The sequence below is a fragment of the Engraulis encrasicolus genome, chromosome 16 (assembly GCF_034702125.1).
Source record: "Engraulis encrasicolus isolate BLACKSEA-1 chromosome 16, IST_EnEncr_1.0, whole genome shotgun sequence".
Classification (NCBI taxonomy): domain Eukaryota; kingdom Metazoa; phylum Chordata; class Actinopteri; order Clupeiformes; family Engraulidae; genus Engraulis; species Engraulis encrasicolus.
The window spans coordinates 1,611,895-1,638,100 of record NC_085872.1 but is presented as its reverse complement, the minus strand read 5'-3'; the positions used below and the strand labels follow the sequence as shown (position 1 = coordinate 1,638,100).

The window sequence follows — 26,206 nt, the reverse complement described above, 5'->3', positions numbered from 1 at the left end:
ATACTGTATTTGTGCTATTCTAAATATTGAATCAATCAATAGGTGGGTATACTGCAATTCCTGACATTTTCAGGTGGGTATACTGTGTATACCTGTGTTCAGGGCTCTAAATTAGCACCAGCCAACTGGTAAAAATTTATGCTGGTGAAATTTTAGTTTGGCTGGTAGAAAATACCAATTTAGAAGCCACTTTGACCCATTAGTGAGTGTGTGTTTGGCTAGCAAGATTAACATCTACTAGCTATTTTGGCTGGTGGTGAAAAAAGTTAATTTAGAGCCCTGCCTGCATTCTACATAGACTACACCACTGCTCCCTTTCCACTTTGATTTCTTGTCCCAGGCCGACTTTGGAAACTTGCACGACTCGGGGCAGGGAAGGGGTAGGGCTGCGCTGATTGGATCAGTTCACTGTGTAGATGGGCGAATTGAGCCAGTGGGACCAAAATTGTGGGCTGAAGATGGGCCAATGGGCCACCCTTGTAAATTCTTGGCTAGTCTCTCATTTAAAATAATCTAAAAATAGGGGAATGCCAGATTACCAGCCCAGCCCTGCATATCAGTTGTAGTTTGCGAGGTTAAACAAAAAAGAATATCATTTAGAAGTATTTTGGTCATAAAGAAAAGCACCAGGATGAAAATAATGAAATGCACTGAACCAAATAAACTGATTACTGTATAGGCTACATGTATTCTAGGAACAGCTTCCATGTTATATGTTATTTACAAACAGAAGTGACCTCGGTGCTCGACTTGGGGAAGCAGGGGATTAGTGTAGTGGCTTTGATACACAACAGATCCCACATTCACTTCAGCCTTGTGTATGTTATGCTGTTGAGCACACACAGGTGAACTGAGTGCAGCAGCCACTTTCTCCCTGTCTACCTGTCTCTTTAACTCTCCCCTGTGTGTTTGTGTCTGTGTCTATGTCTGTGTGTCTCTGTGACTGTCTGTGTGTCTCTGCGGCTGTCTATCTGTCTATCTGTCTCTCTGTCTCTCTCGCTCTCACTCTCGCTCTCTCTCTCCTTGTGATCCTCCTGTGCTAATCTCGCACTTTAGGGATTTGTCTTTCCTGTTTGTCCTGGCGAGCCTAAACCCAGTCTGGAGGTCAACAGAGAAACCAGGCCATACAAAAGTAATGTGGAGGAAATGGTTCAGCCAGCTATCACGAGTGCCACTGGGTCGAGCCACAAAGGTTTGGTCAGGTTGAGAAGTTCAGTTGTGTCAGTGAGGGGGATTGGGGGGTCTAGTAAAGCTGCTTTGATGCTGCAGGGTATGTTTATGTCAATGTGAAGGCCACTAAGCCAGATTAGTGTAAATAGTGTGGCCTGTATTGCTCACAGGTTGCTGAGAAGAGGGCCCTTTCCCCTTTTGTCTTGGCAACAGCTGTACTGAACAAAGGGCACTCTTTTTCCCTCTAAGAAGGGTTTGATTATTATTATTCATATTTCAGAAATAAATTATTTTAAAATTGAATTTAGTATCCAACACTTGAAAAGCAGCTGGATTAGGTAGGCAAGGTAAGTTTATTTGTATTGTGCATTTCATACACAGGTCCAATTCAATGTGCGTCAATGTAATGTGCAGGCCTATATGTAGGCCTAATGTACAAAGAATACCTACATTATATCCAGTGAACAGTAAATGTAAATGTATCACCTAGCTTGGTTTAAAGTATATTGTCTTCCCTACAAAGGAGGACTAAGATTTATGACTATCAAAAACCTTTTGTTAGTTTTTGTCTTGACAATGGAATAATTACCTAGAGTAGGCCTAGTTTATGTAGGGGATAATGGCCGAAGAGGTGTCCCGATATGAATAGAAATAATGGACGAGGCGGAAGCGTAGAACAGCCGGACACTTCATGTTTAGCATACCTGGGGTGAGTTTCTCAAAAGAGAAGTTATTAGCCTGTTAGCAACTTCGGTAGTTGCCAATGGGAAAATGCATTGAAAACAACAAAGTAGCTAATGGAGTAAGTAACTTTGATTTTGAGAAATTCACCCCTGTGTTGCATGTGTACAACAAATACAAACACGCACGCATGCACGCACACACACGCACGCACGCACGCACGCACGCACGCACGCACGCACACACACACAGACGCACGCACACACAGACACACACACACACACACACACATACGCACACGCACACACGAAAAAGCTGCTTCCCAGTCTGTATGATACTGCATACAATAGTAGGCCTACCTCCCTGATGGTAGTAGGGAGAACAGTTTGTGTGCAGGGTGGGAGAAAAGCAGAACCCAACGCTGCTATAATCCTGATACATGCACCCAGGTGTATTGGAGGGTGAGGGCTACATTAAGCAATTAAGCAAAGCATCCAGTAAAGATGTAATTATATTTAAATTAGCTGCATTTGTAAAATGCTTCACTATATGTCATGTGTTTAAAAGAATTGGCCTTTGGCATTAGTTGTTTCGCGAAACTTGTTTCACTAGTTTCAAGTTGTTTCCCAGGTAGGTCTTGTTTCCCTGGGCTTTTCACACAACTTCCCACTCAACTGTAGGAATTAATGCAAGTGCTGGGAAAGAGACACAGAACTCTCCTTAGGATATTCTTCCATGTTCTAGCCTCAGATTGCCCTTAGACCCCTGTGCCATAATCCAACCAACAATAGTTTCACATGGCAAACATTTGTAAATGTTTTTTTTCCCCATTGAATTGCTTTGTGCAAAAACATGCAAGAATAACAATATTTCTAGAACACAGAACATACCAGTACATGTAAAAATACACATAGTCAACATACAATTGATCAGACTTCAAATTTACATAATTGGAAAGTCGGATGGTGCCATTGACATGACAAGCATTACTAACTTGGTTGTCTGGGTGACATATCATCTTCATGTCAGCAGTCAGTATTCTCAGTCCAATGGGAAAATCTACTAGTATTTTCTGTGATTGCAATATTTTAGTGTAACTGACTCTGAGCATGGGTATTATTTTCTCCATGGTGTCATGAGTTATACTAGTTAGTTGGATGATTAGTAGTAAGCCTTTAAAATGGCAGAATTTTATACAGTATTGCTGTAGGGCTGTGTGAAAAAGTATGTTAAGAATGTGTATGTTGAAATGCACTTCATTAGCATTTTGAATTCCCTGTTCGAGGTTGGTATGTTGTTTGATTTTCCCAATCTTTTTTTCTAGTGTTATCTTCATTATTGGAAATTAATCTACAACCTGTTCACTTCAGATTCAAGTCGATAAAGTGAAATAATGGAAACGATGAAATGATGGATGGATTATCATTGCTGTAAATGTTATCATTAAATGAACATACAGTACATGCTAATCGTGTGTTATTTATACATTTCAGCACAGTTTAGTAAATGTTAATACAGTATGAATGGGCATAAAGGCATTACGCCTAAATTAATGTTAATATGGATTAACTTTGCTCTGGGCAGATATGTGGTTTGGCAATGCTCGGCTTAGCTCCACCCTGATCTGGGAGAACAGGAAGGTTAGCTGACTTCTAAACAAATGAACCGATTCACCTTTAGCTAAGGCCTACCCTATAATGTTGATTGACCAATCACAGTGCAGCAAGGATCCACTGTGTAACAACTGGACCTTTGCTGCGCTGTGATTGGTCAATCAACATTCTAGGACGGGCCTTAGTCAAAGGCTATTTAGGATCAGTGGATGTGATTTTCACAGATGTGATGTGATTAAACAGGTTAAACGTAGCGAGGAAAGCAAAAAAGAAGCATCTTTTGTTTCAGACTACAATGGCAGCTTGCATATCACTTGTCAGCATCGATTATGCCATTTCAAAGAAATGTATAGGTTGCAAGGATGTTAGTGTTCTTCCCCTGACTGTGTTTGGCAAGAGATTGAAGCCACACGTGTTGGAAATTATGTATGGCACTCTACCAGATGGAAGTGTGTGGAGTAAGGTGGAATAGTCTTCATCTGGCAAGAGCAGGTTAAATATGAATATGCCTAAAAGTACAATATTTCTATTCACAATTCTCCACACTTTGACCTTTCATGTGTTGTTGATGTGGTTGTTCCTTGTAACATGAGCCTGCACTGTGTGAGCATTATATTGTAATATTTTGAACCTTAAGTATAGCTCTGTTAGATACCACATCACCCTCCACTGCATGTATAATGAGCATATGCAGCGTCAGGAGCTCATTACCAAATCCACACCTCCAATTATTTTAGTGGCAGTTGTACAATAGTGCCATAAAGCCCTATATTATTACTACAATAACGTTGTAATGTAACAAATTACTTTGAAATGACATTAACCAATAATAAACAATGCATTACAGTTTTGAACTAACTTGCCCAACATTGCAAAAGATTTCCAGAAACTGTCATTATTTATTTTCCTTATCCTTACCTTTTTAGAAGAACACTTTTTAACCTTACTCACTGTAGGAGTGTTTGAATAACTGAAAAACTGTAGTATAACTATAGTAGCCTATATTGATTAATAGTCGTGGGCGTAGCAGCAAATGTTGGGCCCTACTTCATGTACAATCAGCTCCAATGGACCCCCACAGCCATATATCTTCATAAATCAGACTGTGTGTGGGCCAGGCCTCCTATATACACAGGGCCCTGGTGACTCAGTCACACTTTACTCCCCTGAACGACACCCCTGACTAGTATAAGCAATGTAAAGCAATCAGTTTTATATTAATATTCAAACACTTTCTACACAATGACGAGGAAAGTTCCTGATCATTTTGTATGCTTGCTCCTATGTTACCGCGTCAGCTACCAATTAGAAGCTCCATGCTGCGTATAGACATGTCACTTGAACAGGATGTGCACCTGTTGTGCCGCATGAGAACAGAGCTTCGTGGAAGGCACTTTGCATCAGAGGTCCTTTAGTACACACATGATGAAAACATTGATTCTGAAAACTCCTTCAGAAAAACAAGTGGTCTTACCATCCAAAATCTGTCCTCAAATAGGTTATACGTGTGGTAGATTTGGGGAGGGACACAGGGACTTTGAGAACCTACCTGCGAAATTTAAGTTGGTGGTGTGGGTTAACTTCGGTTCCACTGAACTTCTCAGTAAGAACACCTTGTGCCTTGGAAATTGTATATGATGGTTGGTTTAATGGCCTTTAATAGCCTTTTGATTGTATGTGTGTATATAATAATAATAATAATAATAATAATAATAATAATAATAATAATAATAATAATAATAATCAATATTAGCAAGGATAATGCATTGGATGTATTATTATCCTATTATTATTATTATTACTCTTAGCACTCTGTGTGTGTGTGAGTGCGTGCGTGCGTGCGTGCATGCGTGTGCGTGTGTGTGTGTGTGTGTGTGTGTGTGTGAAGGGAAGCAATGTACCTGTATGGGCGTTTGGATGAGCCGCAAGCATACTAATAGCATTTTCTCTGCGGAAATGCCGTATAGTTATAGTAGGCCTAACACTGTTTTGCTTTGTCAACTGCACTTGAAATTTATTTTCCGTCTTTCTCCTTAATATCAGCTTATTTGTGCAAAATGCAGAGCTATTTCCACCCCCTATCATTTATTCTATTTTCGTAAAAGAGAATTTCAGCTCCCAGTTGCGATGACCTACGGCACAGTAGAAGGGGAAGGCATGACTCTGGATCCTTTGGCCAGGTCGCCTTCGCTAGAGGATGATGTTGTAATCCAAGCGCAGGATAGAAGCATATTATTTTTCTGTGTACGCAGGGACTTTTTCAGACGACCCCTGGAAAGGGTCACCTTTGCTAATGAAGCTCAGGGGACTCTAATGCTCTCGCGGTGGCCCATAATTCTACACTGCAGGCCTCACTCTGTTCACCTCCCTCTTGCTCTCTCTCTCTCTCTGGGGGGCTGGGACTGAGTAGGTGTTCTCATAATGTTTAGACTGTCTCCCCTCGCTTACATAAGGCCGTTTGTCCTCCCTCACTGTTTGTTTTACCTAATCTACTTTTAACTTTTTTACATTCTGAGGTGCTTATTATATAAATACACCTAGACTGGAGTGGCTGTTACTGCCCCTCCCCCCTCTCCTCTCCTCTCCTCTCCTCTAGAAGCAGCTGTTTTCTCACAGAAGGGCACCCTTCTCTCATTGCAAGTAGGAGGGAGGCTATAATATCCTGTCCCATCCACCAGTTGATGGTAGATTTCTACCAGGTTTAATGGAAAAGTGTGGGCGTGTGACTCGGCATATGAGCCACTATATTATGCCAAGAAGAGACCCATGGAGCACACATTCAATTGCAGTGTGTGTGCATGTTGTCATACTGCCGAATAGACGTTTGTCCCGGAAAGGAATCTTTTAATGATTTTATATACGACCCATCTATTGATCTATCTATCGATCTATCTATCTGCATCTATCTATCTGCATGAAGGAGTGATATTCATCTTCGGGCTAGTATTTTAGTGGTAGGCTATACTGAATTCATGTGCTAATGATGAGAGCCACTATTTGTGAGGGGAAGCATAAATCACTATTCCGCAGTTCCATACATAAGACATTGGAGTAGCTTTTTGTGATTTTCGTTGAGTTTCATATTGTTTATTTGCCAAACTGTTGCAGACTTAACATTTATTGTCAAGACTGTTCTATAATTCAGGTATTTAATGAAACAACTAAAGACCCCAGTGGCCAAAAGGCAATCTGAACAAAATGCACAGAAACCATTTGAAAGGAGTATATGAGAAGACTTGCAGGGCAAATTCATGTGCAAATGGAACGTACAGTATAACAAGGGTTATGAAGAACTTGGCAGTAATTGACTGATACACACCGTCTGAATACACTAACAACTGGCCGCCTAACGAGGGATCTGCAATCTAGAATATACAAATATCACTCTCTAGAATATACATATCTCTCTCTCTCTCTCTCTCTCACACACACACACACACACACACACACACACACACTCACGCACACACACACACACACACACACACACACACACACACACACACACACACACACACACACACACACACACACACACACACACACACACACACACACACACACACACACACACACACACACACACACACACGTGCGCGCACAGAGAAAATTTGGAAGTGTTACATGGACTTATTTTTACTGGACTTCATTGTGGAGTTATTCTGGAATTAGCTGAATTTAGGCCCATTGGGTGTTGATAGGGTGAATGAAACAAGCTGGCAACAAGCAGCCCCATCCCAACCAACCTGTCAATCAGCGCCTGGCCTTGCCTGAGTACTAAGGGCTGTTATGCCATGATTCAATGAATTCCTTAAAAAAGAAATGAAAGCCAACCGTCACTGAGTTGTTGCACCCTCTTTCCTTTTCATGTAGCCTAGCCTAAGGAAGGGAAGGTGACAGAAAGGGGGAAAGAACTACTTGGGACATGATATTGTAGGCTTAGGGTAGACATAAAATAACCTGGTTCTCACGCGATGTTCTGGAACATTGACAATCGTTTAGCTCTGGAAAGGCGCGAGTGTGTATAAAACAGCTCGAACCCGATTGGAGAATTCGCGTGGCTTTTTAAAATCTCTACTACTTCAACCACTGACTTATACCTCGGCCCGCGATCATGCCCCGCGATTCTGATTGGACCGACCATGAAATATCGGATGCAGTTTGGGCTCGTCGAAGATTTTCAGACCCTCGTGCGGGCTCACGAAGTTTAACGAAGATGCACGAAGCACGAAGGGTCTGCGTGAGAGCCAGGCTAGACATAAAAAGGCAGCAATGGGGATTCGCGGAGATCTTCAATTGCATTGTTTTAATAACAGGAGGCTGACAAAATTCTCCTTACAGTTAAAGCCTTGAACGTGCGATATTGTAACTTTGAGCACGCAAACATTGAGTCTTGTGATTTGTTATTTTGCTGTGCAGGAGAGCTATACCCGCAGTGGCGGTTCCAGCTCTACCTTTGGGATAGGGAATGTGACTGATTAACGGGGATATAGCGCAAGGTGTTGTGTCGGATTATGTTTCAAACAAACTGTCACTGAGTTGTTGGACCTTCTTTCCTCTTCAAATATCCCAACCAAGGAAAGATGATGCAGAAAGAGAAACTGTCATGTAGCCTACTTAGGACATATTCAGATTCTAGTAGGCAATAACAAAAAGGCAGAGAGGGGATACGTATACATTTTGATGGACATTGTTTTTAATAAAGCTGTTTTAATAACAGCAGTTTGCTGTTTGCTCCGATATGAAGTCAGGCATAATGTCATTATTTGGGTGCATTGTATTTCATGTGCCAACAACTCATGTCAATAGTTTCAAACCGCTACAACATGTAGTCCCAGCCTTAGGCTATAGAATGCAACTCTTGACATTGACACACGCCTTACATTTTGTTTAGCAGCAGATGACGGCGCAGTTCATTCCGAGGGCACTTCAGCACCACAAATGTTGACAGCGCCCCTTAAGACCGACTCTACGAATGATCGTACAGGCTGTGCGCGTGTTCGTGTACAATTGTCTTTGGGAAACAGGTGTAGAAAATCTAAGAACGTTTGTAGAATCACTCGTTAACGATACACGTAAGGCTACGAACCATCGTTAACGGGAGACGCAACCCAGTACAAGAAAAAACATTAACTTCTCAAGATTTGAAACAAAAGTGTGAGAATGTGCCGTCGGCTATTTAAAGTGACAGTAGGCCTACATAATTTTACTCTATACAATAGATAACATTAAAAATGATAAAACATGTTACCATGATGTCTCTGAAATTATACATTTAAATTAATTATTTATCTTTTTAAAGGTACACTGTGCAAGATTTTTAGTTGTTTATTTCCAGAATTCATGCTACCCATTCACTAATGTTACCTTTTTCATGGATATTTACCACCACCATCCTATTCTAAGTATTCATTATGACTGGAAAAATTCCACTTTACATGAAAAGGGGGATCTTCTCCATGGTCCGCCATTTTGAATTTGCAGAAATAGCCATTTTTAGCTGCAAAAATGACAGTACTTGAGCAATACTAGAACATATGAGTTTATTACTTAGTAAACTTTCATGAAAAGATCAAATTTGGCAATAGGCAGCCGAGTTTCAATGAGCAGCATAGTTGCAGTACCTTTTTTGACCATTTCCTGCACAGTCTCCCTTTAAATATAATGTACACATAGACACTTTCTTGTCACATGTAACGAAATGAGTGGCTGGTGCAAAAAGTGTGCAGAATAAAGGTGTGTGTGTGTGTGTGTGTGTGTGTGTGTGTGTGTGTGTGTGTGTGTGTGTGTGTGTGTGTGTGTGTGTGTGTGTGTGTGTGTGTGTGTGTGTGTGTGTGCGTGTGAGCGTGCGTGCGTGCAGGTGCGAGTGTGAGTGTGAGTGTAAATGTGTGTGTGAGAGAGAGAGAGTTTGTTCAGTCTCTCCGTCCTTGCCTTAAGACCGCTCAGTCGCATGCGAGATCTCAATTTCCTGAACAGTCCATATCCTGGGTGCGATTGGTCTTTGAGAATTTTATGGGCCCTAGATTTAACTCTCTTTGCATAGATGACCTTCACGGCAGAAAGAAGTGCCGCAATACAGTGCTCAGCAGAATTCTCTTCTCGTTGTAGTGCCTTGCCTTCCCGCACTATGGCGTTTCCATATCAGGTGATGATGGACCCAGTCAAGGCGCTCTCCACTTCTGAGGAATAGAAGGCCTTTAGAATAGGTGGTGAAACCTTGAATTTTCTTGACAAGCGCAAAAAAGTATAACTGCCTGGATTTCTTTATGATGAATTGTGTGTTTTCGGTCCATGTTAGGTAATTTGCGACGTGTAACTAATGATATTTAAAAATGTCTACCCTCTCAACAGATTGTTGGCAGATGGTAGCCTCTTACCGCAGCTGGGGTCGCTGGCGACCCTATTCACTTGCTGAAAATGCTTAACTGCATCATAACAACATTGCTATGATAATACAGAGAGCCATAGTTCTGCGCTAAGGGGTTAAGTGGAGTGCAGTTTCCTCTTTTTTTCCGGTAGTCCACCACCATTGTCTTACTGATGTATAGCGCCAAGTTTTTGAGCTGGCACCACTGTGAGATGTCTTCAACTGCCTGTTTATTGTTGTTAATGATCAGGCCCACCACCACAGTGTCATCAGCAAACTTAAAGCGATAGTTTGGTATTTTTTACATTAATCTGTATGGCATCCCTGTCAGCACCCACACTGACTTAACCCCGTCAGTCACCTGTATGCCGAGATTTGTCTAGTTAAGTAGTATGGAGCTTTTTTCTTCTTGAAACTGTATATGATCAAAAGAGTGATTTATTTGCATTACAAAAACATTGTCCAAGAAAAAGTCACACCTTGAAATCACTTGGCGCTACGTTCTCTCCATTTCATTCGTCATGTTTACTGCTCGGGAAGTTAGTGTCAACACGTCTGACTACGACAGCGATGACAAAAACATTTGCTTCAGCACAGAGCCAGGGGATGTCTTAATGGACATGTGAAACTACGCCAAGCTACTACATGTGAAATCACCCTACGCGTAGGAGACCAGAGACGTGTGTGTCTTTTGTCTCCATAGTCCTCTCAACTTTACTGTCAGATGCAAGAAAACATTTACGTGGTGGATCCCAAAGGGCTTCTGGCCTGTTCATTGCTGCCCAGGACACACTATGTCCTGTTGCTGTTCTATGTATGTCTGCTGTTGCCAAGTCTGCACTTTATATATCTGTAAGGGTATTGTATAGGTACTCTAGGTGTAATGTATGTGTACAGTCTATGTCTAATTGTCTATGTTCACACCTAAGGTCTATGTCTATGTCTGCCTGGGAAAGTAAGAAACCTAATTTAAATTCTTTGTATGACCAGTGCATGTAAAGAAATTGACAATAAAACCGAGTTGACTTGACTTGACTATGTAATACAGCATTCAAACCAGGCTAGTCTTCCCCACGCTTGCGTTCTCTTGTCCCGTGTTGTACTAACAGCTGCTAATGTGGAGAAAATTTTGCCAAGTTTGTATGGCTTACTAAGCATGCAGAACATGGCAGAGGCTGACGGTAGTGTGTGAACAGGATCCTTTGTCGAGGGGGAGCCATGTCAGAGCAGCCTCAAAAAAACAACTTGTGGCGTTTGGCTGCACTGGACCCATAGCAGATGGACAGATGACACCATTCTCTGGCTACGCATGGTGGCTGAGATCATCGCAACAAACAAGTGGTCATGGGGCACATGCTGGTTGGCGAAGAGAATAACAGTCATATTGGCCTGCCCTTTGCCTGCTACACACATGGAAGGAACGGATTGGGAGTGATAGCACAATCAAGGTGCAAGCATTGCATGTGCAAACCTGCGATCTGTACACTGGCCCTCATTGACTCTTGGTGGTTCTATTGCTGTTGCCCCAGCCCCTCCCCCCTCTCTCTTGCAAACAAACACAGAGTTAAATTCTGGCAGCTAGCCAAGTGTTTTGCAACAGTGGCCACTGACCTACTTCCCCACAGCAGGAGAAGTCACCTTGTCAGGAGCTGCTGTTTTCTTTGGTGCAGTCATGTTCTATCTTTGTTGTTTTCATCTTTGGAATAGGGATGGGTCTTTGGGTCTTAGCAACAATAGAGATGGGACTGATAACACTGAGTGGAGTCAAGCCATACAGTAGTCTTGTTCACACGTGCACGCGCACACACACACACACACACACACACACACACACACACACACACACACACACACACACACACACACACACACACACACACACACACACACACACACACACACACACACACACACACACACACACACACACACACACACAGCCTTCAATCAAAAGACAATTTTCTAATATGGCAACATATTAGACAAAAAAACCTTTTTGAATCTTGAATCTTCTCTGCCTAGTTACTCCTATAATCCTATAATGCCCTTCCATGTTTATGAAGCACAGTCATAAAGCAGGAAAGAAAACCATATGCATTGTTTACTAGAGCACCGTGCTCTGGTGTACATTCTGCTAACAGCACAGCAGTAGGGAGGCTGTGAAGCAAACAGGACCCTGCAGAGTGCAATCTGTCGACCACTTTACTAAAGTCTCTACTTGTGTCCTTACCTTTCCTGCCTCCTCTTTACAGCTGAGGCCATGTGAGTCTTTCATCGTTGGGTGACTTTGAGCCTTGCCACAGGGCACTGTTGCAATTGTATGTGTGCCTGAAAGCGTGCGTGCGTGCGTGTGCCCACTCCGCGCTCTGTCAGGTTTCTCTGGACGATTTAATCAGATTTCTGCTGAGTCAGCTACAACTATTTGGAGCACACGCCTCATTTTCCAACTGTTTCTATTTCATTTGGAGGGCACAGGATGCAAAACCTCTCTCTCTCTCTTACTTTGTTACTTCATCTCTGCCCCACACTTACCCATATTTATATTCCTATCATTATTGTCCTCTTTTGCTATCGCCCTTCCCCTTTGTCTCTTTTGCGCTTGTTTGAGTGAGTTTTGCGGCTCTGCTGTTAATTCCTGAATATCGTCAAGGTAACATCATAAAGGTGACTCATTCCACATAGCCAATCATAACTTCATTTTCTGCAGTGCCTTTCCAGAGTATCCTTACTTCTATGTTTGACCTCCTTCCTTGCCTTGGCTATAGTCATCCTGTGAGTGATCACAGCCTGTTTGCAAGTGGCCTATTTCACAGCAACCTCTAGCATGCCCCATATGCCCCATATCTCTGTAATACGCATAGCAAACACATTCATCTGCAAATCAGAGAATCATTCCTCCTATACAAACTGGGTTTGCTCAGGCTAATAGCCAACGTAGCCTCTTAGTGCAGATGGGGTCGCCAGCAGGCCTATTTACTCTTTGCTGAAAATACTCAACAACATAACAACATTGCTATGACATTACAGAGAGCCTTAAGTAACAGATTTAGACATAGCCATTACACTTTTGATGACAGTTACACCGCATTCCACATTATTACGCAAATGACTTTTTTCGCCGTTTCCCCAAATAATCAATAGTAGGGAATGGATCGCACTCAATTTTTCTTCTTTCTTGTGGTTTCTTCTGGTGACACTGAAGAAGGCTCTGTGCAGCCGAAACGTCTGTCATGTCAGTCCCTGCAAAGATCAAATAAAATAAAACCACAAGAAAGAAGAAAAATTGAGTGCGATCCATTCCCTACTACTAGATTACTTCAGAGACGCACCAACAAGACGGAAGAGCGCGGTGTGTGGAAGATAACCCAAATAATCAATATAAATGACAGTCGTCATAATTATCAAGCCATCAGCCATTAGAGTACAATTAAAACGTTTTTCAATGAACTTTCCAATGATAACAGTATTTTTTAAAATAATTTAAAAAACTTAAAATGCTCAAAATGCTCTGTTCCAAATTATTACACAAAACAGTGTTTATAGTGTTGTAATCCAAATGTATTTATTTTTTTCCCATTTACATCAAAACAGTTAGAATTTGGTACCTTCTAAATTACATTTCAATGTTCAATACTTGGTTATAAGCTCTTTGCCTTAATTGGAATGCTGCATTTAACATTGTCAATGGCAGGGCATTGCATGGGAGTTATGGAAGCCGAGATATACTTGATGCTTTGCTCTCAGCTGATTTTGTTTGTTTGGTCTGGTGACCCACACTTCACTCTTCAATATACCGGTTTCCATGCCACGTTTAGGTGCTTTGGTGGTATCGACATTCTAACTCACCAGACATAACATCCCATTCATTTTCAATGTAGGCCTACATGTCAGTGCGGTTTGACAATTTAGTAGGTTATTGGATCTTGTATCCGCAACATTAATGGAAACGATGCAGTGCGGGATGCAGAAGCTACAATGTTTCTGTCCCTGCTATTTATAAGACGTTGTTACAGACTCAATGATTGTATTGTAAAAGGTGCTAATGAAAAGGTCAGTTGTGGCATTTCTCATTCATGTCTGAAAACATAACAGACTCTATTAGTGGTACAGTAATGCCTCCTTTGTTTTTGTATTTAATCATTCATGTTGACTACCTTTTATGCGTTTCAAATCTCAATAGGATACATTGGCAATATGAAAAATGAAATATGGGAAATTGTAGTTTTTGGATGAAGATGTGATCGCCTGTGATTCAACTCAATGTTTGTGGAAATTGAAGAGCTCATTGGATTGTTCCCAAATTTAATCTCTTCCTGAATATTTAGCCTACTAAGAATACTAGTATGCGTGCTACTATGAAAGTTACTGGAAATTCAAAATGGCGGACACAGGGAAGATCCACCTATTTATGTAGACCTATGAAGAATTACATTTTGCCAGTCATACTGAAGATTGAAATTGATTGGTGGTGGATATTGGTAGTGGAAATACTAATGAAAAATATAGTATTTGTGAAACTACTAATCATTTTGCAAACTACAAAAAAGTTCAACTACAACACAACAGCAATCCTGGCATTACCAAGGGTCTTGGGTAATCATCATTGCCATTTTGGTAACAAACTTTTAATAAACGCTCTATGAAATGGTTAACTAATCTCATTCATTCCTAATTCTCCTCTTAGTTTTCCTCTCCTCTCCATAGATCTCCTCTTTTCATTGGCTTGCTTGTTTGTTTGTGTGTGTGTGTGTGTGTGTGTGTGTGTGTGTGTGTGTGTGTGTGTGTGTGTGTGTGTGTGTGTGTGGATGTGTGTGTGTGTGTGTGTGTGTGTGTGTGTGTGTGTGTGTGTGTGTGTGTGTGTGAGAGAGAGAGAGAGAGAGAGAGAGAGAGAGAGAGAGAGAGAGAGAGAGAGAGAGAGAGAGAGAGAGAGAGAGAGAGAGAGATCTTGTGCATTGAATTTCCTGTGTTGCAGTTTACTGTTTTTTAGAGCAGGAAAAATGTTTTCTTGTAAAAGTGTCCAGCCTTTAGTGATTATTGTTTAAGCTGATTTCGCTTCCTTTCATTTCAGCTCATCATTAAGACATCCGTCCTCAACAGCCAAGGTGTGCTTGGTATGTGGTGATGAAGCTTCTGGTTGCCATTATGGTGTGGTCACCTGTGGCAGCTGCAAAGTATTCTTCAAAAGAGCAGTGGAAGGTAGGACACCTTTTCACTCTTTGATTAAACTGTATATGTGATCACCGTAATGTTTGTGCCTGGACTCAAACCCATCCCTATAACCCTAACCTTTCAGTAAAGAAAACACGAAAAACGTGGAGAAATGTCTGACTTGACAATTTGATGAGCAGAGTTTTGTCCGCCTGCACAACTTTGATGCGCGGAAATCTACAAGGATACCTTCAAATTGATACCTTTACAAGGATACCCTGTAGGATACCTAAATAGCACTCAGGCATCAGCAGCCTCCAGTTTAGTAATCTAGTTCTTATTCTCCCCAGATTTGGTGAAACAGGACAAAAGTTTCCCTGAGTTGTCAAGTAAACTGTCAGCAGGGGTTGTAGTAGGTGAAGTGTAGTGTGTAGTAGGTGAAGCAGCAGTGTTAAGTGCAATTCTCATGTCAGTAAGAACTTCTCCTTATAGCAGATGTGGACATTTAAAGTGTGATGGTCAAGTTCAACAACAAACACAAACACACACACACACACACACACACACACACACACACACACACACACACACACACACACACACACACACACACACACACACACACACACACACACACACACACACACACACACACACACCTCGTGAAAATTCGTCCAACAACCCACTGCAAAGGGTTACACGGGCCAGTATGGTAATTGAAGAACTGACCAGAGGTTACTTTTTTCTGAATATTCACCACAAATCTTTGATTCCCATCCATATCAATACACTTTCTGATACTGTATGGTACAGTAACAAAGGAATCAGCATGTGCATTTGCTAGTGAATGCCACATCGGGCTGTTAAAGTATTCTATTTAGAGGTCAGTTATTGAAGGAGTATGCAGATGTGACATACGGTACTATGGATTCTTATGCATTTGCCTTCACAACTCTTTTGGATTTGTTTTATGCTCAGAGAACAGACAAGTTTCTTTTACAGAATATTCATAAACATGGTGGTCAGCATAATGTGTTGGGGTGAAGAGCAACCTGAACTAAAGAACTGTGCACAGACAAACTCGTACATTAGCCAGTAGTGCTTCCATGACAGGTAGAAACTTTCAATGCAAGGAGAAGTGCTGAGTAAGCTGAGCTCCAGTCTTCCAGACCAAACCCCGCACACAAGGGAGTGAGTAGAGGAAAGGGGAGGGGGAGTGAGGTAAGGTGCTAGGGAAGGAAGAAACTGGGTAAGGTAGTCAGTCTACTTAAAATAATTGCAACATATTCTGAGCTGTGGTAGTCAGGTTGTGGAAAAAGTGAAATAGGCCTATATTTGGTAGTATGACAGCATATGCTTTTTGATAGAGGGTGCTTTCTCTGAGGCTTTGTGCTCATGATTTGCTGCCAGCACCCAATATTTGTGTACATGTGAAGTGGATTGATACTGGCATTGGCATTTGCGAATAGTTTAGTTCACCAATTCATCCCTTATCGTGCATACATCCCCCCCCCCCTCTCTCTCTCTCTCTCGATTCAAAGTTGGTCTACTGTAGGCCTATTAGCCTTTTCCCACACAATATTGCATTTACAAAGAATAGCCTATTAAAGCCGCAAGCCATGTTGACGGGCCCTTGCATCTACGGTGCAAGGCTGTGCATACTGCCCTTGCCCCAATTCGCCTTTTCTGTTTGTCAAAGTCAGATGCACAGACTTATCAAGTTTCAGACATGGAAGTGAAAGTATAAGGGAATCTGTGCGTGACATCACTGTTTACATTTCTCATTCTTCCGTGTGGCAAGAAAGAGCTTGGTCGCTTCGCCTTGTGTTGTGAAAACACTACAAACACATCCAGAAGGTACTAAGCCTCATGACTTATTAAAGAGCTGTGCAATGAAATCGAGTTCCATATCACACCCGGTATAATTATTATCTGCATCCTATTTTTAAAACGTTTGAAATATAATGTGAAAGACTCCCATCAGAAACCTAGCTGGCTCCAAGTTGCATACACACTCACAGTAGCCCTACACCACGTCAACACTACAAAGTAAAGACCGTTATTCACAATGGTTTTAGGCAACCTAGGGTAGGCTAGTGTTCATCTGTTTGGTGTAACAGCTCGCTTTTATGACAAGTGGAATACACTGGAATCTGATCTTGACGTTAGTTAGCAAGCTAACAAAATAGGCTAGTTTCCCAGAGCTATGAATTGTGCTCTGCACGTTTTCCCTTCATTTGTCTACGTTAAGTAACTGACATTGCAACTTATCACATTTTGGTGTGCCATCGGTATGCAAAAATGAAAATCAGCTTAGCAAATTCCAATGTTTAGGCTTACAGCTGGTGACGGTAGATAATTGATAATTGATTCTACCACAAGCTGGCACTGTAGAGCATTTCTATTTTACAAGTACAGTATGGATGTGTTGTCTCAATATGGCATGTTGCATCATTTCTTTTTTCCAGGCAAAATGTTTGTTCAGCAGCATCTTATCAAGAAATACATCACATTTCAAATCAGCAGCTCATTCCCCTACAACATGGTGGCGCTATGCCATTTTGCAATTTCAATTTTCTGTGCTAACCCTCGTTACATAGATTTTTCATATTACTGTAGGCCTAGTCCATTGCTGTCATTACACTATGTGCAGGAAAGGTTCATTGTTCCAGTTATACCGTAGCTCATATTAAATTTAACTCAATGCGGCAATTTACATTGCTTTGTGCGACTTTAAACTAGGGCAGGGCAACGTTACAGACAACACGGTAATGTTAATGCTTAAGGCGGTGTGTTTTTTTTAGTCTTTTATGACTTTTGTTCGTTCCCTTTTATTTTGAAAGTGTCAGTGCGCTTATGGTTACTGCTTCCAGCGATAGGCCTAGCTGAGTTCACACAGAAAACGGCATCACGATCTAGAAGAGTAGGCAAAACAAGATACAGAAAGACGTGAACTTCTGAATGGACATTTTTGGTACACAATCATACAGCCCTCATTGCGTAGCTCTTGAGCAGTGTGTGGCTTGCCATGGCAAATCTCAAGGATAGAAAAAAATATTGTTGACCTAACACCTTATCCTATCAATAATGCTGTGCGGACTGACATTGCGCATATAGCTGATAGCTTGATTGGCAAAAAGCTGATAGCGAGATATTAAACAAAGGCTGCCACTCCTTTTCTGAAAGCGTGGAATCTCACGCTGCATTCACACCAGCGGCGTGGACATCCACAGTACGTCCACAGAACGTGTCCGTTATCAGTCCGAAACTGTTAGAATACATGAAAACAAATCATGCCTTGCACACAGGAGCGCGGTCCCACCCGGACATGTCCGAGTTGCTCCTTGAAAATAGAACTCGAGTCCATTTTCCTGCGCGGACGTCCGCGTTCAATGTGCGGACTCCATTGAAAATGAATGGCTGCTGCCCGCTGATAGAACGTGGACGTTGACTGTGCAGTGTACAAGGCAGCCCGCGAACCTCTCGGACTCGCACGCTCACGGAGACGTTAAGGAAATGTGCCGTCCCTGTGTGCATGTATCCTCATGGTGCATACACACTGCAAGTGCGATACGTCTGCTTAACGTGTATGGAGGCATGTATTAGTCTGAAACGGTTAGAATACATGAAAACAGATGCCTTGCACACCGGAGCGCAGTGTAAGCGCGGGGCACGTCCGGGCCCGCGAGCAGCAGACCGGACATGTCCGCGATGCTCCTTGAAAATAGAACTCGAGTCTATTTTCCTGCGCGGACGTTTACAGGCCTCTATTGAACGTTGAGGCCAGCACAGTGATGGCTTGGGCTTGTTATAGCAGTGGGCTATGTTTGCAGTAGTGTGTGACCAGAGCATGGTTACTGTAATACAGATGGGAATCAGTCCTGCTCCAGCATGCCATGAGCAAAAGCATAAGTCATCTGAGGACACTATTCTTCACACTGTGAAATGTGATTGTATAGCACCTTGTGCCAATCAGAAATTAAATCTGATAATAGAACCAACACCCACTTCAAACTGACACAGACGTAGAATAGGCCTGCTTTGATCTCAGGTATAAACAACACAGGTACACCAAGTATAGCAGCATAATTAGATATTAATTCACAGTTTTCATTTTCCGAAATACTTAACCAATGATATTCAACATATTATCAAACTATTTTGCAAGTTTTCCCCATAACATGAAAAGAATGGAGACCATCTTAACTTGTATCCCTTGATCAGTGTTTCCCAAACAGGGGTATGTGTACCACTTCTGCGTTTACCAGAACTTTGAACTGTTGAATATGATATTGGTCCACTTTGACTTTCTCCTGACCAACATCGGTGTAAAGGTTGTACAGGTCAATCCATCTAAAACTCTGACACTGGTAATGCTTTTGAGAACTGGGAACAAACTGGGGCCAGTGATGAGTCATGTCAGAGAACAGTCTTCATAAGTCTCTTTACAAGAAAACGGGCTAAAAATGTTCTTACAATATCTCTAGGCAGTCAGACCAGAACCGTTCTACCACCGTTTTATTCAATTTTTAAAATAAGGCTTTTGCATCAGTTTATATAAGGTACATGGTAAATGTAAGATCATTTGTTTTAATTTCCAAAAAGATATAGGGGGTGAATTCAGGTAAATTAAGCCACATTTGGCTTGCAAAAAAGTGGCCCAATTTACCTGCCTTCACTATAATTCCGATTTTGATCATTTTTTCAACATGGGCTAAAAATTATATTCTTTCTATCTGATCTCTTGGTTCTAGAGACCAAATGTAACAAAAAGTAAAAGGACTGAGGGCCTAGGCACCTCACTAAAACACTATACATACATTATCAATATGTGATCTATATCCTTTTTTAATCAATAATTGAGTATCTTAGCCCAGTCCTTTCAACAACAAAAACAGCAGTTATCATCATGCAGTGCTAAAAGAATTACTGAATGAATATGACTTGTGGTTTGAGGACATAGCCCTGTGCTGACTCACACATCCCACAGCGTATTTCCTCTCTTGCTCACTGTCATTGTCATTACGGCTCCGTTGTTTTGTTTCCTTATGCTAATTCTACCACCACAATGAGGCCTATGCACTCTTGCCGGTCAAAGTATAAATCTAGGTCAAAAACCTGAGAGTGTTTTCCTTGAAAATTGATGCAAGGCATGCTGACTGGCTAATATTTCTTCATAGTCTATTGCAGATAGTTTTAAAAGACCTTCGGTTTGGTCTTTGAATGGTCCCCCAATGGCTGTTTTGAAGGCTGTCAATGCCTGAAGAGTTTACAAGATGCAGTTGTGACCATTTTTACTCAGCTATGTGAATCTCGTCCCAGTTTTGTAATGACGCAGTGATTGCCATCCATTCACTTCAGTATGGGTTTGAAAGCTGTTGTTAACCCCTTAGCGCAGCACTATGGCTCTCATGACAATGGTGTTATGACTTAGTTGAGGTTATTTTGTGACATACCCACACAGACAGCCCTTGATCATGAACGTGTCTAAACACACTCAGTCATCTGACATTGTACATACAGTTTACAGAGTGTTGGTGTTGATGACACACCATACACAGTTACCGGTATGTTTCAGAGCGGTACAATTCCTGTTCACAATGACACAATGACTATCAAAATTTAGAGAAAGAAGCAGGACAGATTATAGTTATTATACACTAGATTTTGATTTCTCCAAAATTCAGGTAGAGAGAACAGGAACAGAGAACAAAAATCTGAGGTAGGGGAAGTGTGGAGGCTTGGAGGTGTGTGTGTGTGTGTGCGTGTGTGCGAGCGTGCGAGCGAGCGAGAGAGAGAGAGAGAGAGAGAGAGAGAGAGAGAGAGAGAAAGAGAGAGAGAGCGAGCGAGAGAGAGAGAGCGAGCGAGAGAGAGAGAGAGAGAGAGAGAGAGAGAGAGGGAGAGGGAGAGAGAGAGAGATCTTGTGCATTGAATTTCCTGTGTTGCAGTTTACTGTTTTTTAGAGCAGGAAAAATGGGCTTATGTAAGGGCCATGTGATTTAGCCAGAAATAGTGGCAGAGCTACAGCTGCTCGGGCTCCTCCTGTAGTTCCTTTGGCTTGAGCAGCAGGCAGACAGACTCACTGAGTGTGTAGCTTTTTCTCCTCTAGGTACTCCAGTGTGTGTATGTAAGTGTACTCTCATCACTGTGTGTACAGGTTTCAAGCACACCATTTCCTCACAGATTTGGAGCTCTTGAGCAGTTTTAGATAGCTCTTTGAAATGGTTAAAAGTGAGAGTGTTAAAGTGCAGATAGGTCTATATATTATTAATTCTGGCAACAACTATAAGCAAAGATAATACGCATGTTGAAGTTATTTTAGCTCGGGTACACAATATGTAATATATAATGTGTTGTATATAACAGACATTCAAAGCTAAATCAAGTATGGTATGTAATGACATACATATGTATATCAGAGATGCAAAGAGGATTTGTACAAACCAACTCATATATGAGTGAAGTCAGAGAACTAGTAGTTGGATGAGTCCCTGCAGCCCAAAAGCCAGGACGGAAGAGAGGATGTGTGGGCGGAGAGAAGGAAAGGCGCAGAGAGAGAGAGAGAGAGAGAGAGAGAGAGAGAGAGAGAGAGAGAGAGAGAGAGAGAGCGAGAGAGAGAGAGAGAGAGAGAGAGAGAGCGAGAGGGAGAGAGGTGGGGAGAGACAGAGAAAGAGAGAGGTGGGGGGAGAGGGAGAGTGTGTGAGAGAGAGAGAGAGAGAGAGAGTGAGGTGGGGAGGGAGAGAGAGGTGGGGGGAGAGGGAGAGTATGTGTGTGTGAGAGAGAGAGAGGGAGGAAGCGGGAGAGGGAGAGAGAGAGGTGGGGAGGGAGAGAGAGAGAGAGGGAGGAAGAGAGAGCGAGCGAGCGAGCGAGAGAGGCAGTGGAGCGGAATGAGAGTCTGATATGTGAGCTGATTGGGCTAGCTGTGGGCTAAGCAGGGGGACTAGAGCGCCCAGCATTCTCAGGCTGTTACCCTCACTGTCATCGCACTCTTAGCCAAGACCTAATCCAACACACATTCACACAAACAGCATACAATATACAGACAAATACATTCATGCCCATTTGCACACAGGTGCACGAAGCAAGCAGCATAACAACTGAAGTCAACATACACACACACGCACGCATGCACGCACACAAGCATGCACACACAGTTTGATGACTGTATTTGGGAAGACCAATACTTATTGAAAAACAATATGCCTCAAACAATATTAAGTAGCAATAATGTGTCTTCTACATACAGTAAATACAAACTATATACCTGTACTGGTCTAAAGCCTATTCAGGAGAACAAGTGGCATCTCCTCCTCCAAATATGCAGACTGTAATACGGCTATTTGCAAACCACACACACACACACACACACACACACACACACACACACACACACACACACACACACACACACACACACACACACACACACACACACACACACACACACACACACACACACATACACACACACACACACACACACACACACACACACACTCCCTTGTAGAACCACCTTTGGCAGCAACTACATTCATTTTTTCATTTCGAAATAAAAAGGGATTAAAAGGGAGGTCATCGGTGTGTGTTTCAACCTTTCATTACATTGAAATTGTACATTTTGAGTCTGCACCTGGCTAAAATAGATGGTTGTGAGTTTTGAATGAAATCCTATGGAGAGTATCATGATCTGCTTCTGTAGTCACAGTGTATGTTGACATGCATGCTTCTTTAGGTGTAATTCAAATTTTTGTTTCAATTTAAAATTCTAATGTTTGTTATTTGTCTCTTCCTTTTTCCCATCTTTCTTTCCTCATACTCCCATTCACATGTGGGGATGTTAACCCCCCCCCCCTTTTTTTAATGTGCACAATCATATTTCATACTTTTTACTGTGACAATGCACCATGGTCATGCACCCACTAAATCTACCCTGCACTATAAGCTGCGTTTCACTTGTTGTCCTTTTACAGTATGTACAGTACAGGTTGTTTGTTACGAGTTAGGCTACAAAGTAACACACTTTCATGTAGCCTATATGGGTAACTGATACAGAATGTCGATGCTTACAATTCTATTGTAGTGATACTAAGTCATAAAATGCAACAACACCATTAATCACATTGCATTTACACCACTCTAGAAACGTACTGTATATTCCATGTTTCCTTGTGGTAGGCCTACTGCAGTTTAGGCAATAAGCCACAAGAGGCTGTGGGTTTGTGTTCGAGTGAGAGTGAGTGCTGTTATAACGCCTCACGGAGTTGGTTGGTTACCAGAGCAACACCACTGGTCAGTATGCGCATTCATCGCACTGCCAGACACAAGTATGCTACAAAAACTCAGCAAGGCGAGAGGTATCCGTGACAGATCACATGAATGAATTGTCTTTGCAGTCATACTGACACCCCAAGCATAGATAGTGCATGCCGTACACGTCATCTTCCTGTGTTCTCCCTACTCTTACTGCAGCAGATTCCAGCGAGCTAGTTTGACGCGTCTCTGTCGGAAGCTTCTAACTTGGATGTGCATAGAATCTTCGTTTGGAATGCTGTTTGTTTACGGTTGATTTATTAAAGGGACAGTTTGGTCAATTTCAACATGCAGTTGTAATGCTCACACTACCCTGGACTTGTCAGTGCCTGAGATTTTTTTTTTTTCTTCTTCAGCCGTTTCCGAGATCCTGGTCATTGTAATGGGGGCAGCTCTTTGTTTACATTTCAACATTTTTTTTAAATTTATTCCCAAAAACATCCAAAAGGTTATAAAACATCAGCAGACAACGAGCAAACAGCAGTACCTTTTGGGAAAATATTTGGAGTTGGCCTATCTTTCATTTTTAAAAAATGTAAACAAACGCTGCCCCCATTAGAATTGCTCATATCTCGGAAAGGGCTGAGCCGAAAAATGTGGCATCACCAGGTACTGACAAGTCAAGGGTAGCGTGAGCAATACAACTGCATGTTGAAATTGACCAAACTGTCCCTTTAACACTTGAAACGCCAAATCAGCCAATGACAATCAAGAACCAAGTTATTTAGGTAATGGATGAGGACTTTCATTAGCTGTGATGTATATTTCAAGGTAGCCTCTTACTGCAGCAGGGGTCGCCGGCGACCCTATTCACTTGCTGAAAATGCTTAACTACATCATAACAACATCGCCATGACATTACAGAGAGCCATAGTGCTGCGCTAAAACTGAGGAATTGTGGAAAAGATAGATTTTTGTTAAAAATGTTGTTTTAAAAGTTTTAATGTGGCAGATGACTTTAACATACTATATTTGTTTACTTGCTTCTCTATCTATTTTAGGGGATGCCCCATTAGTTGACAACCGTCATGAAACCAAAAGACGAACAAATCCGGCATGATTGTTAGGGAGAGAGAGAGAGTGGTCAAGACTGTTTGGGAGTAGCAGACCTGACCCATGTGTGTCTGTGACCAGAACCCGCCTGTGTGTGACAAGGGTAGAGAAAGGAGGAGGAGACGCAGGAAGGCTTCAAACAGCCTGATAGGACGGGAGGATAGGCAAAGATGCAAGTCTCTCGCCAGTTCATAGGAAAACGAAACAAGAGCCCATACAAAAGTGTCGTTATTTGAACAGGTCCAGAATCGGGTACTCATTACATTGTGTGCACCATGTTGGGGAGACCTTTCACATGACTTTGTCCCTGGCTCGGCCTAAACTGCCAGCGGCCTTGAGCGCGTTGCACGCACACACACACACACATACACACACACACACACACACACACACACACACACACACACACACACACACACACACACACACACACACACACACACACACACACACACACACACACACACACACACACACACACACACACACACGTATGCACGCACACACACGGTAACAAGGTATTTGTTCTTCTTGTAAATGTCTGTGAGGCTTTTATATACCCCCCCCCCCCACCCAAGATAAAATTAACTGAATTTCAATGTCTTTCTGCAGGCCAGCACAACTACCTATGTGCTGGGAGGAATGACTGCATCATTGACAAGATCAGGCGAAAAAATTGTCCAGCATGCCGGGTACGGAAGTGTTTGCAGGCGGGAATGAACCTTGGAGGTAAATATCAGTATTCAGGTTTAAGCCTTCATCCAGAGATGGGTAGACATTGTGGTGTTTGTATAGGTGTAGATGTCACTGTTTTTGATTGACAGAGTGCTTTTTACAAAATTTAAAGAAGGATTTAATCATGTATACTATTTAGTGAGCCATAATCCCGAAGACACATGCTACTAAAATTGTATTTAGTCACAATTAAGTTTCCTAGATGTTTGGCTCTATTTATAATGTAGTTATAATTGAGATTGTGATGATAATGGGGTAGCCTGGCTATTGCCAGCCTAAATCACCAGTGAGATTCAGTCTGGGAACCATCTATGCATTTTCTCAAAGATAATGTGTGGAATTATATCTGCTTTCTGATTGGTTTCTAGGCATGGAATAAAATTGCTTGACATGCACAGCTCAAAAGTAATTCTGTTAAAATGTGTTAATTCCTTTGCACCATTCCATACCAATACCCAATAGAATATATCTAAAGCAACCCTCAACTATTTGACAAATGATTGACAGCTGTGGCGGCAAGCTACATAGCGCTCTATTTCATGATTAAAAAAAAAAAACATTACATGCATTCTAAACAGTGTTGCCAAAATAAATCACAGAAAGTTGCTATTGGCTCGCTGAAAAGTCACTGGAAGTCACGCACGACACGCTGATCTCTAGAAAACGTGCCCACATGCCTAGGTTAATAATACAAATGGGCAGTGCTACAGTTGCTACTTTTTAGAGATCTGAGCAGTGTTGCCAGATGTACGCTAATTATTATAATTGTACCATAATTTTGTCCATTTTGTGCTCTGTACGATCAACACAATATGACGTACGATTTCAGAGTTGTCATTCAGTTCATTTAGATGCCTTGAAACAACAATTTGGGTACTGTACGATAATGTCCACCCAAAAAGTCCCCAAAAACGATCATTTTGAGGTTTTGGTACGAGAATTCAGCATTTTTCATCTGGCAACACTGGATCAGAGCTAATCAGAGCCCTGCTTGACCATGGGAAACACTTCTGAGAGTGGCGCAGAGTTACAATTAACAATTAATTGTAAAACAATGATTTTGTCACTGAAAGAGAGTTTTTAAAAGTCACCAGATTAACCAAAAAGACACTTAAGTCGCTAGATTAGG

General features: G+C 41.9%; 1 protein-coding gene across 1 annotated transcript in view; it reads left to right on the top strand.

The window, feature by feature from the left end:
- Positions 1 to 26,206, top strand: part of nr3c2 (nuclear receptor subfamily 3, group C, member 2) — a 78,820-nt gene that overhangs the window by 28,426 nt on the left and 24,188 nt on the right. Inside the window, exons 3-4 of the mRNA XM_063218223.1 lie at positions 14,900 to 15,027; positions 24,955 to 25,071. Coding sequence (XP_063074293.1) covers positions 14,900 to 15,027; positions 24,955 to 25,071 — 245 coding nt within the window. The remainder of the gene's footprint in view (positions 1 to 14,899; positions 15,028 to 24,954; positions 25,072 to 26,206) is intronic.